This window comes from Callithrix jacchus, chromosome X (genome assembly GCF_049354715.1).
Source record: "Callithrix jacchus isolate 240 chromosome X, calJac240_pri, whole genome shotgun sequence".
NCBI classification, from domain to species: domain Eukaryota; kingdom Metazoa; phylum Chordata; class Mammalia; order Primates; family Cebidae; genus Callithrix; species Callithrix jacchus.
In genome coordinates, this window is record NC_133524.1 from 39,233,739 (window position 1) to 39,251,373 (window position 17,635).

The 17,635-nt window shown below is 38.7% G+C and overlaps 1 protein-coding gene across 1 annotated transcript in view; it reads left to right on the forward strand.

The window, feature by feature from the left end:
- OTC (ornithine transcarbamylase) overlaps window positions 1-17,399 on the forward strand; it is a 71,191-nt gene extending 53,792 nt beyond the window's left edge. Inside the window, exons 7-10 of the mRNA XM_002762780.7 lie at window positions 4,246-4,299; window positions 4,380-4,529; window positions 7,667-7,804; window positions 17,138-17,399. Of these exons, the coding sequence (XP_002762826.1) occupies window positions 4,246-4,299; window positions 4,380-4,529; window positions 7,667-7,804; window positions 17,138-17,197 (402 nt within the window). The 3' untranslated portion in view covers window positions 17,198-17,399. The remainder of the gene's footprint in view (window positions 1-4,245; window positions 4,300-4,379; window positions 4,530-7,666; window positions 7,805-17,137) is intronic.
- The last annotated feature ends 236 nt before the right edge of the window (window positions 17,400-17,635 follow it).

The following is a 17,635-nucleotide window of genomic DNA, read 5'->3' on the forward strand; positions in this document are numbered from 1 at the left end:
TAGGGGAAGCAGGACTGGGAAAGGGAACAATCTAAGCAAGGATGCCATTTACAGTGACCAACCATCCTGGTTTGCCGAAGATCAAGAGATTTCTAGGGATGTGGGGTTTTGGGTGCTAAAATTGAGAGTCCAGCAAACCAAGGTGATTTGGTCACCCTAGTCCCGTGTCATGCACAGTCCCACAGAAAGTAGCTTCAGCCTGATCTCGCAGGTGATCTCTGGAGCATAAGCTATGCCCTAAAGTTATCCCAGCATTGGTCAAGGGCAGCAGAAGAGGTGGAGTGGTAAATCTCTGGCACTTTTGATGGGAAAAGCAGCCTGGTAGCCAGAGAGCTGTCTTCTGAAGACGAACTGCAAGTGCTAGGTGTTAAAAACACTGAAACTCGGGAAGGGAGCAAAAGCTATAAAAAGGGATCCCCCAGGGGCCTCTGGGTAGAGCACCGGCATCATCTGCTGCATCCGGTCCAAACAAAATAAAGCACTATGAAATGCTTTCACCAGGTGTTTTTACCAAACCAGTGTGGGTCAATCCATCTTGCTGTCTTGGATTCTTAGGGCTGCCATAACAAGCTACTATAAACTGCATGGCGTAAAACAATAGAAATTTACTCTTTCACAGTCTTGGAGACTAGAGGTTTGAAATCAAGGTGTGACAGGGCCACACTTTCTCCGAAGCCTCTCAGGGAGGATCCTTTTTTGCCTCTTCCTGCTTCTGGTAGCCCCAGGCTTTCCTTGGCTTGTGGGTACATCTTTCTAATCTCTGCTTCCATCACATTCCCTCTGTGTCTGTGTCTCTCTGTACAAATCCCTCTCTTCTTATAGGGACACCAGCCATATCAAATTTAGGCCCACCCTAATCCAGTATGACCTCATCTTAACTAATTACATCTGGAAAGACTCCATTTCCAAATAAGTTCCCATTCTGAGGTTCTGGGTGGTCATGAATTTTGAAGAACACTATGCAACCAAGTACACCTGCCGTAGAAGAAACGTACTGCATGCAGTGGAAGCCATCCTATTCTAGTAAATTTGGGGGACTCAGAGCAATGACCCTTACAGCAGATAATTCTCTTCTTTTATTCAGTGTGAACTCAAATAAGGGTCAGATCTGATAATGTGCTTATGGTGTCTTTTATTCACTTTACAGGAAGGATGAGTACACTCTCCATACAAAGCTAGTTTGAAGAAAGGCTCTATATTAATGCAAACTCTCATTGCATTTGGTTCCCACAGATAAAACATACATTAACAATAATTGTTCCCTGCTAAAAAGTTCTTTTGGAAGGCTTTATTCTGTTGAAGAAATATATAGTTTAAACATTTTATTATATGCCAAAGATGTTTTATTAACATCAAAGGAAAAAATTCTGATATTACACAGTAATTGCAGTATTGTTCTTATGCAGAAACTCATTTAAATGATAAAGGGTACTAAAGAGTACTAACGCCTGGTTAAATCTTGGTGGGAGTAAGAGTTTTGAAAAGTTGGTCAGGTGTGGTGGCTCACGCCTGTAATCCAAGCACTTTGTAGGCCAAGGCGGGTGGATCACCTAGGGTTGGGAATTCAAGACCAGCCTGACTAACATGGTGAAAACCCGTCTTTTTTATTTAAAAAAAGAAAAAAGAGTTTTGAAAGGTTTTCTGAAAAGTCTGGTAGTGCAAAAGTCGTTCCATCAATTTGTAAGTCTTTAGTTGTTAGTAGACCTGTTTCCTTTAAAGATAAAGCTAGATTTATTGTAAATTTTAGAAACACTGAGAAGTTTCCAAGACCATGATTAATCTATTTCCCCATTCTTTAACCAAGAATAACTTACATGTTCAAGAAAAAATAATTTTGTCCATGATTGTAAAATTGCTCCATAAACTATCAATAGTAATGATTTTAACATTGTTCTAAGTGAATACTTAGACTGAACTGGGTGTGTTAATCACCTTCTTTGTCTGGTTTTAAAATTTATGTAGAGGCTAGTGAGTGATTTAGTATTGAAAGCTGAGATGTGAATAACGAATTCCTCTCTGTATTCTAAGTCATGGCTCAGTGCGTGCAAGGTTGGGTGATTTTCTAATTTCCAAATGTCTCTGTTGGTTCTCTAAGTACTTATTGATTCCTTTTCTAAGAATTATTATACTTAGGGAGTATAAAACCTACTCTCCAAAGGGAATGCTAAATTTTCAGGGTAGGAGGCACTTGGGGTAATATCCAAGTCTCTTCATTTATGTTTACCAGTATGGCTATTTACAACCTTAGTTGCTAAATTAGCTAGCCTTTATTTATTACTTTCCCCAAATTTGTATAAACAAGGCTCCAGAATTCATGGCTATATGAGGGTGGTAAAGCTGCTAAAATGTCTGCAGGCATCTTCATTGATATCGGAGTAGTTTCTTCTTTCAAGAATGTTTTAATAGAAGAAGAAACTACGGTAGACAATCATGTGCAAATAAACACAATATCACAAATAAATCTAGACATGCCTGTCACAGGGTGGGTTTCTTGGGAAGCAGACTCAGAGTTTAGCTAGTGTGCAGGACAGGCGGGATGCTTATAAGCATGTGCCCTTGAAATCAACAACTGTGGAAAGGAACGGAAGGAAGCAGGAATAAGAAGAGGGAGAAGCTGAGCTACGATGCAGGCACAACAATAGCGTTGGCTGATCTTATGGGAAGTTCTGGACCTGCGATGTCCATTCAGCTGTCTGGAGTTGGGCAGAGGGGGTCAGGTTTTCATACCCTCCTGTCAATCAGCCATTGAATGTGGGTTGCCCTGGAAGGGTGTGTGACCTTGGGTGAGGCTGATCTCTGCAGCTGAGGCAGCGCTCAAAGGGGATGACAGCTGAAGGCCATCTTCTGGCAGCACTCCAAGCAGCGGGGGGAATAAGTCCTTTATTCATGATTATTCATGGAGAGGTATCTGGGGAGCTTACCACAGCGTTCACCACAATGCCGCAGTGAAAAGTGATAAAAATCAACTCATAATCAATGCTAAGAATTTGGGAAAATGAGAAGGATGGAGGAAGGTGAGGATAATTACGGTGTTTGAACTAACAAGACTTCCATATGGAGGGTCTTGGAGGAGAGGCCGGGCTAGGGTTTTTAGGAGCTGACACATTGTGATGAAGATGCCCAGGAGGGGACAAGAAAGGAGGTGTTCAAGGGTGAAAGGCTGTGATGGCAGAAAAGGGCAAGATGTGTACAGGGACGACGATAAGATTGGCTTTTCCGCAGCAAGATGTTGAGAAGAATTAAAAGAGACAGAATCAGGGGATGGAAGTGGGGAGCCTTGATGCTCTTAATCAGCTTTGACTTAAGAAACAAGTAGTAAACATCGGAGTCTTCAGAAAAAAATCAGTTCTTGCTGCTGTGTACAGAATAGGTTGGAGAGTGAGGGTAGAGGCAGGGAGGCTGCCTGTGGGGGCCTGGGATAGCTTGGCAAGCTTTAGCTGTTCCCATGATGTCCCCTCACCCAGAGTAGGGACTAGGCTGAGCAAGCAAGGAACCCAGGGTGCAAAATTTGTGCATGGATGACCCTGAGAATGCGTGTTTCTTTAATTTTTTTCTAGTCTCTCCTTAAATGTTTTGCCCTAGGCACCTAGTTTGCCTCTACGGAGTCTGACCCTGCCCTCACCCAACCATCCCGAACAAATATATAACCTTAGCAAAAAGAATGTATTTGTTCTGTCAATGTCTTTCAAAGCAAGCACCTTGCACTCAAAACGCTTGCTGGGGAATGCAAAAGAAGGAGATGTGTGGTAGGGAAGAGGGAGCTGTTAGTATTTAGCTGGGATGGTCAGGGAAGGTTTTTCTGAGGAAGGGCCATTTCAACTGAGACCTAAAAAAGTTATCCACATGGAGTGGGTGGAAGAAAGAATTTCAGACACAAAAGGATAACATGTGCAAAGACAGACAAACATACATTCGTTTGTACAATTAGGAATATAATCCTCTTAATCCATTATGGAAACCAGAAGAGGTGCTTCCAAGAGTTAGAAAGCACCATGCCTTATGTTTGCCTTTATGACTAAAGAAGTCAGAGATAATAAAAGAAAGATAAGGCAATTGGTTGTCTTTTTAAATTCCAAAAGGCTCTATTAAGTTTTGGAATTGTAGGTGTAAAAATCATATTCTACTGAACATGATGGGACCACATCTTGAAAAAGGGAAGGAGAGGAGATATCGAAAAAAAATAATGCATATGTAAGAAAACATGCATAATAAAATTACCTAAATAACAAATTCTTCTTCCTGCAGGGTTATGAGCCGGATCCTAGTGTAACCAAGTTGGCAGAGCAGTATGCCAAAGAGGTATGCTCTTTACGTGTAAAACTATTATTGCCTTTTACTGCCCCATGAAGTTATTTAACCAGCGTGCTTGTGTATGCTAGAATGGTACCAAGCTGTTGCTGACGAATGATCCATTGGAAGCGGCGCAAGGAGGCAATGTATTAATTACAGACACTTGGATAAGCATGGGACAAGAAGAGGAGAAGAAAAAGCGGCTTCAGGCTTTCCAAGGTTACCAGGTTACAATGAAGGTACAAATTGATGCCTCTCTGAAGGTTCATTAATTCCATTCATAAAGGCCAGAACCATCTAATCACTCATTCACTTTAGGGGGAGCAGACTGTCCTTTCATTCCCCATAAAAGGACTCACTGACTGTATCCCCTAGGGACTTCTCTCCTTCCAAAGATAAGCTGTGTCCTTTGGAAAGGCATTTTTTTGTGCTGGATGAAGGAATTTGAAACTCAAGAGAAAGCAGGCTTTTCCCTCTCACAAGAATTGAGGCATTGCAGTGTTTTACTCTTTGTGTGTTTAGAGAAATTAGGTTACTTCTGATGCATGCAGTTTCTTCTGATTTCTCCCCTAAGAAAAGTCCCATAACTATGCTCCTCAGGCTAGTCCTTGCCTCTGTTTTCCAAGGATCTCTAAATCCAGTTTAGTTTTGCTAACACCCTCCAGGGCATTCCCAGGGGACTCCAGTAAGATCTGAAGCAGTGCTTCTCAGTCTTGAGCAGGTATTAGAATCACGGGAGGAGCTGTTAATACACAGCTGGCTGGGTCCCATCCCCAGGGTTTCTGATTCAGTAGGTCAGGGTGAGACCTGAGAATATGCATTTCTGCCAAGTTCCCAGGTGATGCAATGCTGCTGCCTCCAGGGCCACACTTTGAGAAGCAGTGTTCTGGAGGAATGCCCTAAAAGCCAGGTGCACTCTAGGGTTTTGTCAGCAAAGCAACAAATCCGCTTTGGTGGAGAACAGGATTAAGCAAGTACAATTAATATTTTATTGATAAAGTAATGCATAAATACAAGTTCTTTATTTTTATATATAAAATAGAAAAGAAGTTTGAAAATAAAAAGTAAAAATGTCTTTCCTCCATCCCTTTAACAGTAACTATTCCTAGAGGTAGCCATTGTTTAATAATATGATGTGTCTCTTTGCAGACCTTTTCTGTGCATTTACATATATATGCCTCAATACACACTATTGATTTTCCATAAATGGTATTTTAGACATTATTTATTTATTATTTATTATTATTCTTACTTTTTCCACTTAACAAATCTTAGATTTTCTTGTCCATTCATTTAGATATTTTTTATTCTTTTTAGTTGCTGCATAGAATTCCAAAGGATAAGTGGCACTATAATTTACTTAAAATGTTTCCAATTGATAAATTAGGCTATTTCTGAGAATAATGATTACAAAAATGCTGCATGAACTTGCTTATCCATATTTCTTTGTGCAAATATTACTGGAGAATAAGATCTTGAGAAGAATTCTTTTTGGGTGAAATGGTATATACTTTTTAAAATGTGAGAGTGCTGCTAAGTTGCTCACTCAAAAAAGATGAAAAATGTATACTCCTGCAGCTGTATATTATAGTTATTTTTTCATACACTCTCCATTTTTAGTTTTTATCTACATTTTTAGTTTTTCTAAATCTGGAGGAAAATGTTATCTCTTTTTTTAAAATTTGCAACTCCTTGATTACTAATGAAGTTAAGCATCATTTAATTTTTATTGGCCGTTGCCGTTTTTTTCTATAAATTGCTACTATATCTTTTGCCCATTTTCTATTTTTTGCCTTTTCTATTATTGGTTATAGGAGCTCTTTGTATATTATGGCTAATTCCTTATCATACATGTGGCATATATTTTCATGGAGATATTTTAAATTACATAAATCACTTCATACTTGCACCTGCTTGGCCAATCTTACATGTGTTTCTGGTGTTGGGACTGTGGGCTTGAAGAACAGTCATTTTACTTTTGTATGGCATGTATAAATGTTACTTTTTCCCATGTAATTTTGCTGGTATTTTAGAAACTCAAAATGTTCTGATCCTAGAGCTAGGGTGGGAGGTAAAACAAAGTTTTAGTACAAGGCAGTAATTTTGAGTTAAGAAAGTATGGAGGAATGTAGTTTTGCATTGGTATGTGAACAACAGAAATATATAGGGAAATATAACTTTCAGGAATTAACTGTTGGAGAAAATTAAAACTGCTAGTACATTTGCATTAAGAATGAAAAATCTAATGTATAATGCTTATAATCCTATTTAATTCACTCCTACCTCAGTGCTTTTATCTAAATTGTTTTAACTAGTGATGACGTATGCTTCAAGTGCTAAAGATAATAATATGGAGATAAGCTCAAAAAATAATATTATCACACCAAAGCAACTTTTTAAATATAGTGGACTATAATTGGCGACTTTCACTATCAGCCACATATTACATTAGTAGAGTTATTTACTGAAATGTCCACTGTTCCACTAAACAGAATACCAGAAAACTGAGTTAATGATTTAACTTGAAGTGATGCTCTCTTAAATGGAAAAAAAAAAAAAAGACTTCTTGGGCAAGGTGGCTTATGCCTGAAATCCCAGCACTTTGGGAGGCCGAGGTGGGCAGATCACTTGAGGTCAGGAGTTCGAGACCAGCCTGGCCAGTATGGTGAAATCCTGTCTCTACTAAAAATACAAAAATTAACTGGTTGTGGTGACGCATGCCTGTAGTCCTGGCTACTCAGGAGGCTGAGGCAGGAGAATTGCTTGAGCTCAGGAGGCAGAGGTTGCAGTGAGCCAAGATTTTGCCACTGCACTCCAGCCTGGGCCACAGAGTGAGACTCCTTCTCAAAAAAGAAAAAAAAAAAAGACTCTAAAATTCCATGAGTTGAAAGTACCATGTACATTTCCCATGGGTATCTTGAGATAAAACTGTCACTTTGCTCCTTTGTCTCTCCCTTTGCATTGATCTCTGACTGCAGGCCATGGACGTTTTTAAATACTGAAGAAAACAAATATGACGGCCATATATAATAGTCAAAATGTGGCTGGGAGCAGTGGCTCACGCCTATAATCCCATCACTTTGGGAGGCCGAGGCGGGTGGATCACGAGGTCAAGAGATTGAGACCATCCTGGTCAACAAGGTGAAACCCCGTCTCTACTAAAAATACAAAAATTAGCTGGGCATGGTGGCGTACGCCTGTAATCCCAGCTACTCAGGAGGCTGAGGCAGGAGAATTGCTTGAACCCAGGAGGTGGAGGTTGCGGTGAGCCGAGATCGCGACATTGCACTCCCGCCTGGGTAACAAGAGCGAAACTCTCAAAAATAATAATAATAATAATAATAGTCAAAATGTGGTCTTATCCCCATTTCTTTAGACTGCTAAAGTTGCTGCCTCTGACTGGACATTTTTACACTGCTTGCCCAGAAAGCCAGAAGAAGTGGACGATGAAGTCTTTTACTCTCCGAAATCACTTGTGTTCCCAGAGGCAGAAAACAGAAAGTGGACAATCATGGTAAGCAAGAAACAAGGAATGGAGGATAAGAAGGTGTTCTTTGTGTGGTCCCAACTTGGTCATTCATGCCTTTGGGGAAGTAATAAACAACTTAATTCTCCAACTACATTACTTGCTCACGTAACATCTGTTTTCTTCCAGGAACTTTATAATAGATCATTCATTAGTGCTTATTAGCATTTATAACGTTTTTGCATGGTGTGAGATTAATCTCCTTTCAAATAAATCTATTTTAACCAAAATTCTTACCATACTTGATCAGCCTGAGCACCAGCCACCATTGTTTGCCAACCATTATAAGTTGTATAATTCTTATTTTGGAGTCTCTTTGTTCATGTTTAGAGAAGCCCCTAATTCAGTTTCTGTACAAAACGGGCATTCAAAACATCTTACTTGTTTCCTTCTCTTTTTCCTCATTCCATTCCTTACTTTATGACTAGACTAGATACTTGTTTTAGTTCTTTGAGTTTGGCCATGGAGATACATATGTATTTAGGTATAGAACATTTTCAAATTTCATGGGAAAACTTATCTTAAAAATTAATGGTCCCTTTCAGATAAAGCCACTAGCTTCATCTTCATCACTGTCATTCTAGGAAATATTAATCATATGTCTATTTTACAATATCTCAAATGTCACCTGCTCTGGAAAATAGTACTGTTATTATCTAACTTAGCTCCACCGTTTTTTAGCTTTTAGTGGCTTAACTAGTCTCAATGACTGTATCAGCCAGGGTCTTACTTGCAAATGAGAGTCCAGTCTAGGTAGATAATGGAAAGTAATGTATTAAAAGACATTAAGAGGCTCCCAGAATCTTTGGGGAAAGGAAGTGCAGTGAATAGTTCTTGGACACCACATAGCCAGGGACAACACAGGCAGAAAAATTGCCCAATGACATTGTGGTTCTTTTGTAGCCAGAACACCACTGACACAGCCTGGTACCTTGAAACCAGATGTCAGATACTCCATTATAGCTACCACAGCTGAAATGGATTTCTCTACCTGCATATGTAGCAGAAGATCCAATCTCTCCAAAGACGGCTTCCACTGCATATGGTTCACTTCTGCATCCAAGTCTGGAGTAGATGCAGCTGAGTGGCATGCCTGTACTCTAGCTGCAAGGGAGTTTGGGAAATGTAGTTTTCAGCTTTCAGCCTCTTGAGTAGAGAAAAGCAAGCTGGAAAGGATTAGCTGCTAATTATTTAATCTATTAATTGGAATAGGGTTATTTTGAACATTAAAATAATATGTGTAAAGCTTTTCATACACTACATAACACGTGGCAAATATTATTATAATTATTACACTCATTATTGTAATCTTCATTATTGATCTGATACAGACCCTATAAAATAAGTGGGTGTTCAAGCTCATCTACGACTGCTTGCAAGCCAACCATGAGTCCCTTTTCAATAGAAGGTTGTGTGTTAGGCCTAAATTTGTCATATCTAATAACAGGGATGATTTTTTTCACCCCATCTTTCCAGCTTGTCACCTCAGGACACTAACTCTGGCCAAAATGTTAATTGCCTTGTTATCTAGACCAGTACTTCTGAAGCCTTAATGTGCGCTTAAATTACCTAGGGGTCTTGTTAAGGTGCAGATTTTAATTCTGTAGGTCTACGATCAGGCTTGAGATTTGGCACATTTATTTATTTTTATTTTTTTGAGATGGAGTCTTTCCCTGTTACCCAGGCTGGGGTGCAGTGGCACAGTCTCGGCCCACTGCAATCTCTGCCTCCCGGTTCAAGCAATTCTTCTGCCTCAGCCTCACAAGTAGCTGGGATTACAGGCAGATGACACCCTGCTCAGCTAATTTTTGTATTTTTAGTAGAGACGGGGTTTCCCCATGTTGGTCAGGCTGGTCTCGAACTCCTAACCTCAAATGATCCACCCACCTCAGCCTTGCAAGTGCTGGGATTACAGGCATGAGCCACCACGCCACGCTGGCACTTCTAGTAAGGATCCAGTTAATGCAGGTGCCACTGTCCTGCAGACCACATTTTGTGTAGCAAAGATTTAGATGACAAAGAAGAAAATGTGAGCTCTCCAACCACATACCTCAGAAAGAGACACAGCAAAACAGTTTCCTTGAGCTCTGTTTTTCATCAGAAGACAACTGAAGTTACAAAGATAAATCAAGTAAATTCATTAAAGTAAGTCCTTTGTAGAAATTCAGTAGGGAAAGCTAAAAGGAAGCTTTCCAAAACATCAATTACGGAGATGCTCCGAACTTCTGAATTTTTAAAGAGCTTATTAAACAACATCTTTAAAACCAATTTACTTAAAAAATTAAATATGTGATGCATTCACATGGTTAAAATATTTACAGTAAAATTTTACATCCACCCATTTTTTCTATCCATCTAGATCTTACCATCTCCCCATTCCCTCTACCCCTGAGTTACCCACTATTATTAGAGGAAAATATTTTAAAGAAACCAAGAGACAGATTTGTGTTAAAATGAAAGTAGAGAGTCTAACTTGGAAAGAATGCTCACCTGGGAGTGATGAGACTTAACTTCTGTAACTGCCCTTAATACCAGTCAGCTGTGTCATCTTAGGTAAGTATTAATTCTCTAGGAGCCAGTGTCCTCTCCTGTACAATAAGCAGATTGAGCCATAGAGATGGCAAATGAGTTTTAATTTTTTAATCTCATCACCAGGCTACAGGAATTCTCAGCTGAGGATTTTGAGTCTGCCTGTGGTGTGAGACAGGAGTGGCATAACTGATTCGCGTGCCTTACATGAACACTAGAAAGGAAGTGGTGATGCATGTGTTGCGCTCTTTATGTCATCTTTAAAGATGAGCTAGATGATTTGGAGGTCCCTTTGAGTTCAGTTCATTTCAGCAGCCATACAGTGAGCATTTATTCTGTGCCACATCCTCTGCCAGGTATTGGAGATTAGAAAAAAGAGAATAGTGTGCAGCCACCACACAACCTGTACAATTCATAGAAGCATAACATTTTCAAGTGGGATGAGACCTTAGAGATTATCCACACTAAATTCCTATTTCATAGGCAAATAAATTTTTATTCTTTTTTTTTTTTTGTTAAATGGAGTCTCCCTCTGTTACCCAGGCTGGAGTGCAATGGCACAATCTAGGTTGACTGCAACCTCCACCTCCCAGGTTCAAGCAATTCTCCTGCCTCAGCCTCCCGAGTAGCTGGACAGGTGCCTGCCCAGCTAATTTTTGTATTTTTAGTAGAGACAGGGTTTCGCCATGTTGGCCAGGCTGGTCTCAAACTCCTAACCTCAGGTGATCTGCCCACCTCAGCCTTCCAAAGTGCTAGGATTACAGGCATGAGTCACCATGCCTGGCTGCAAATAAATTATTCTTATACAGCTTATTTAGAATGGCCTTTAGGTTCAGCACTACTGTGATACATTTTCCTAAGATGTTCTAAAGGCACAATACTTGTCTTCCTCCAGACTACCCCATCCAATACAGTAGCCAGTAGGCACATGTGGCTTTTTAAAGCTAAACTAATAATGATTTTACAACATTTGAAGATTCAGGGTGGGCACAGTGGCTCATGACTATAATCCTAGCACTCTGGGAGGCCAATGCAGGGGGATCACTTGAGGTCAGGAGTTCAAGACCAGCCTGGCCCACATGGTGAAATTCTGTTACTACTGAAAATATAAAACAAAAAAATTACCCGGGCATGGTGGTGCACATCTGTAATCCTAGCTACTTGGGAGGCTGAGGCAGGAAAATTGCTTGAACCTGGGAGGTGGAAGTTGCAGTAAGCCAAGATCATGCCACTGCACTCCAGTCTGGGCAACAGAGCAAGACTCTGTCTGGAAAAAAAGAAAGAAAGAAAGAAAGAAGATTCAGTTTCTCAGTTATACTAACCAAGTTGTTGAATGCTCAATAGCCACATGTGGCTGGTGGCTACATTATTTATACTGGATAGCACAGACATCGAACACTTATAATTTCCATACCTACAACTTGATTTAAAATCAGGATGAAAGAAGAAAGGAAAGCCACAATGTGGCCCTCCAGTTCTGAGATGCCTGTAATGACTGATGTAAAGTATATAACTAAAACAGGATGAAGGGCTTGTTCCTTAATGGTGTAGCATTTTTAAAGTAGAAGTGTACTGTTTCAGCACTGAGTAACTTTTTAAAGCCTCCTTGCTAAGAGATTTCTAGAAGTGCTGTTCAGAACACTCCACTAATCACATCATTCTCTTCTTGGTGCACAGGTCTTTGGATCCCTTTGTTTAAAAACAAAAATCACCCTTTCCTTCTCATGAAGCTTGCTTTTGTATTTTTCAGTGATTAATAAGGCAGTAGGATTCACAAAAAGTAGACAGATGTTTTTCCTCTGCCTATACACTAGAGCTAAAATAACCTAAAGGGACCCTGAAAAAAAGAAAAAAAGCTGACACTTCAAAGCACTGTTATCCACATATGACTAAATCCAAAACACCATTGCGAATTAATTCACAATATTTTAGAGTCATTTACTTTTCCTCAAGTTAGTGTTGTCAGATATAATATAGGACACTCAGATAAATTTGAATTTTGGATAAATAATGAATAATTTCTAGTATGTCTCATGCAATATTTAGAACATACACTAAAAAAAATATATTTGTTGTTATCTGAAATTCTTATTTAACTGCTTGTCTGTTTGTGTTTATTTATTTAACTCAATCTGACAATCCTAATCCAAGGTGAATTTGTAAATTTTCACTTGGAAATAAGGTTGACACAATCCAAAGACAATTAAAAACAAAGCAAAATGAGATGGGACTTCAGGAACCCATTAAGAAGTTTACAATGTTTTTACCTGGTAGACGTTCTTATACCAAAGTTTGCCCTGGGGAACCAGTTCCTTCTTGTCATTCAGACATCACTTTAAGCGTTACTGTTGAGCAAGATCTTCCCACGCCACCCACTCTTAAGCGGTTCCCAAGGCTCCTTTATCTCCTTTTAAAATTTTATTTTGCAATGGCACTACTTGATATTTTTGTATTTTTTGTCTGTTTGTTGCCTGTCCCCCCACTGCAATGAAAACTTCTTCATGAAAGCAGCAATCCTGTCCCTAATGTTCTTTATTATATGGAGAGGTGTGCCTGACACATACTCTAAACGTGGACTCAATACGTTTTTGGAGCCTAAAGGCAATATAGGAAATTGCTGTTTAGAACATAGGTTTTTGGAAATAAGGTTAAAATTCTGGCTCTCTCTGTGATCTTGGGCTTCTAATCAACTTAGCTAAGTACCTTAACATCACTAAGCCCAGTTTATTCATGTGAAAAATGAGAATAAAAAATAGAACCAACCTCTTAAGGTTATGAGGATTCAATGAGATCAGAGTCATATGGGCATTGTAGTCAGGACTGAGGAACAGAGCTGCAGAGTCACCTCTCACCACCACCACTCAGGAAAGTTTCTACATCTTAGTTTCTTGATCTGTATTTTACATCTCTTACCATCTTATACAGTAGGAAAGGATATTAAAGGGTACGATGCACATATAGCACTCAGCACAGTGCCTGGTATGTGATAATTTTGATAAGTATATTCAGTTAACACCTTTGAAATATAAGACCTGTACTTTTGATATACACTAGGAACACATGTACAGTATGGTTGAAGTGTAAGAACAAGTACCTGAGAGACAATTAATCTACTTTTTAAGAGTAGAGTCATTCAGATTCACCCATGTTATCTATCACAAATGACAGGATTTCCTTCTTCTTTAAGGCTGAATACTATTCCATTGCATATATATGTATATATATATATATATACACACACACACTACATTTTCTCTATCCATTCATCCATTGATGGACACTTAGGTTGATTCCATATCTTAGCTATTGTAAATAATGCTGCAGTGAACATGGAAGTGCAGATATCCCTGCATCAGAATGATTTCAGTTCCTTTGGATATATACCAGGAAATAGGACTGCTGGATCATATGGGAGTTCTAGTTTTCGTTTTTTGGGGAACCTCTATACTATTTTTTATAATGGCTGCACTTCACGGCTCTATTATAATTGGTTTGAACCCTGAGAGTGTGCCAACAAACAACACGAGGCGGTGTGGAGCAACGCACTGTTTTAATGAGCAGCTGGGTGCAGATGTGCTGAGGCCTAAAATGATGGATGTGTTCATTAGCTTGATTTAAGTGAGGGCGAGGTAGGGGTTTTATAGTCTCCTATAACTGTTATGTGCTACCCGGATGGCCTCTCTCTCCATCTCCTGGCCAGCCTTCTTCTGGCCTGCCCTCTTCTGGCTTCTGCTCTCTTGCTGCTGGCGAAAGTAGTCTTGAGCCTTGGGACGGGTCCTGAGGAGGGAGGAGTATCCCCGTAGGCTTTCAGGCCCTAGGGAGAATCATGTACTAATTTAGATGCCCACCAACAATGTACAGGAGTCCCCCACTCTCTGCATTCTTGTCAACACTTATCTTTCATCTTTTTAAATAAAAGCCACTGTAATAGGTGTGTGGTGATATCTCATTGTGGTTCAATTTGCATTTCCCTAACAATTAGTGATACTCAGCATTTTTTCATGAACTTGATGATTTATAAGTCTTCTTTGGAAAAATGTCTATTCAGGTCCTTTGCCCATTTTTTTAATCAGGTTATTTGTTTTCTATTTGGTTGAGTTCCTTATATATTTTGGTTATTAACCCCTTATCAGATATATGGTTTGCAAATATTTACTCCCATTCTGTGGGTTGCCTCTTCACTCTATTTATTGTTTCTTTTGCTGTGCAGAAGCTTTTTAGTTTGATGCAATTTGATTTGTCTATGTTTGTTTCTGTTGCTTGTGTTTTCAGGGTTATATGTGAATAACTACCAGACTGATGTTATGGAGCTTGATATGGTTTGGTTGGGTCCCCACCCAAATCTCATATGGAATTGTAGCTCCCATAATTTCCACATGTTGTGGGAGGGAGCTGGTGGGAGATAATTGAATCATAGGGGCAGTTTCCCCCTTACTGTTCTCGTGGTACTGAATAAGTGTCATGAGATCTGACAGTTTTATAAGTGAAAACCCCTTTTGCTTGACTCTCATTCCCTCTCTTGCCTGCCACCATGTGAGATGTGCCTTTTGCCTTCTGCCATGATTGTGAGGCCTCCCCAACCATTGGAACTGTGAGTCCATTACCTCTTTTTCTTTATAAATGTCCCAGTCTCAGGTATGTCTTTATCAGCAGCATGAAAACGGACTAAGACAGAGTTTTTTCCTGTGTTTTCTTCTAGTAGTGTTATAGCCTCAGAGCTTATATTTAAGTCTTTAGTCCATTTTGAGTTGATTCTTGTATACGGTATGAGACAAGGGCCCAATTTTATTCTTCTGCATGTGAATATCCAGTTTTCTCAATACCATTTGCTGAAGAGACTGTCCTTTCCCCATTATGTGTTCTTGGCACCTCTGTCAAAAAGCAATTGACCATAAATTGCTTTTTATGGTCACAGAAAAGACACAGAAAGACAAACATATGGGTTTATTTCTGGGCTTTCTTCACTGTTTCATTCGTTAATGTGTCTGATTTTATGACAGTACCATGTTGTTTTTATTAAAATGTCTTTATAACATGTTTTAAAATCATGGAGTGTGATTCTGCCAGCTTTGTTCCTTTTGTTCAAGATCACTTTGTCTATGTGGGGTCTTTGAGGTTCAAATACTGTATTTTTGATTTATGTGAAAAATGACATTGGAATTTTGATAGGGTTTGCATTGAATCTGTAGATCACTTTGGGTAATGTGGACATTTTTACAACATTAATTCTTTCAATCCACGAACATGGGATATCATTCCATTTATTTGTGTCTTCTTCATTTTCTTTCATCAGTGTTTTATAGTTTTCAGTAAACAGGTCTTTTACCTTCTTGATTAAATCTATACCTAAGTAATTTTTTGTTGCTATTGCAAATGTGATTATTTTCTTAATTTTCTTTTCAGATAGCTCATTATTAGTATATTAGAAATGCTACTGATTTATGTATGTTGATTTTATTTTCTGCAATTTTGCTGAATTCCTTTATCAGTTCTAACAGTTTTTTGGTGGATATTTTGCTAAGTAAAATAACCCACCCAGTCACAGAAAGACAAATGCTACATGATCTCACTTATATGTGGACTCTAAAAAAGTTGAAATCATAGAAGTAGAGAGTAGAATGATGATTACCAGAGGCTAGGGAATGGGAAGGAAGATAATGGGGAATTGTTGATCAAAGGGTACAAAGTTTCAGGTAGACAGAAAGAATAGGTTTTGAGATCTATTACAGAGCAGAATGATTATAGTCAATAATAATATATATTTGAAAATAATTTAGAGAGTAAATGTCAAATGTCTCACCATAAAAAAAGATAGGTAAGTAAGGTGATGGATATGTTCATTAGCTTGATTTAATCATTGCACATTGAACACATATATCAAAACATCACATTGTACTCCATAAATGTATAAATAATAATCAATCAATAATAATAATTTTTTAAAAGAATAGAGTCAAAGAAAAAACCTGGGTTCCAACACAGTTCTGCACTGTCATCTCAAGGATTGATTTCCTCTTCTGTAAATGATAATAACAAAAGCTACCTTATAATTTTGTTGTATTAAATGAGATAATACATGAACATTTCCCTCTGGCTTACTAAAGCTCCTGGCACAGTGCTTAAAAAAAATATTTCTTGACTGATACATGATACGGTACTTAGTATTCTATCTACTACCTAGTAAACACTCAGTATATTCACCATTGTAACTGATATTATTATTGTCAGAGGTTGGGAAGAGTAAAGGTGAAAATGACCATTTGTGGCTGACAGACCAAGGGGAAGATGTATACTCTTAGCTACAGAGATAATACTCCTTCAGGAATACCCAGCTTTAGATAGCAGACATTACTCAGATTACTCTACATGTGATTCATCCTAAACTTCTCTAGGTTGTGAGTGATCAAACCACAGTATTTACACAAGGATCTGGGATAGGAGAGATTGTATTTCTCTAAAATTAGCCAATGCCTAGGTTTACTTATGAATGGAAAATTCAGTCATGGCTACCATTGTAGCATCTCATTTCAACTCTGTGACCCTGTAGTCCTGGAATTGAGGCTTCATTATGTGATGTTAGTGTGTCTATTTGGGTCAGTCTGATCTCTGTTGACCTTCATTTATACCCTCCCCAACAAATAGATATTAGTTCAGAATTGTTCTATTACCTTTTTCTTGAGAAAACACATTTTAACCGTAACCCTGCAAAGCTGAAACCTAATTCACCTTATCTAGGTCCCTAAACAGACTGTTGCTAATGTTTATCCATTTATTTCTTTCTTGTGTCATCAGGCTGTCATGGTGTCCCTGCTGACAGATTACTCACCTCAGCTCCAGAAGCTTAAATTTTGATGTTGTGATGCTTGTCAAGAGAGAAGCAATGTTCTTCAGTAACAGAATGACTTGGTTTGTAGGGAAAGCAGAAGAGAATCTAAAAATTAAATCCCTAACACATGGTATGGGTGAACTGTACGATATTGCTTTGCTATTGTGAAACTTTCCTGACGCCTTTAAGTGCTGATGCACTGTAATAAACACTTTGTTTAAACTCTAACTCACAATTTCCGAGTTACTTTTAGGTATCATATTCGTTATCATATACATTTACTTCAACCAAACATAAAATACTGTGTTCATAATGTATAATGTCTAAGCCATTAAATGAAATCTATGCTTATTACCTTAATAAATTATCACCCATACTAATTTATAAGTAAACATTTACTAGGCAGTCAGCTACTGGTAAATCTGTGGGCTGTGTTCCTGTCCCCCAGGACCAACTAGAAAACC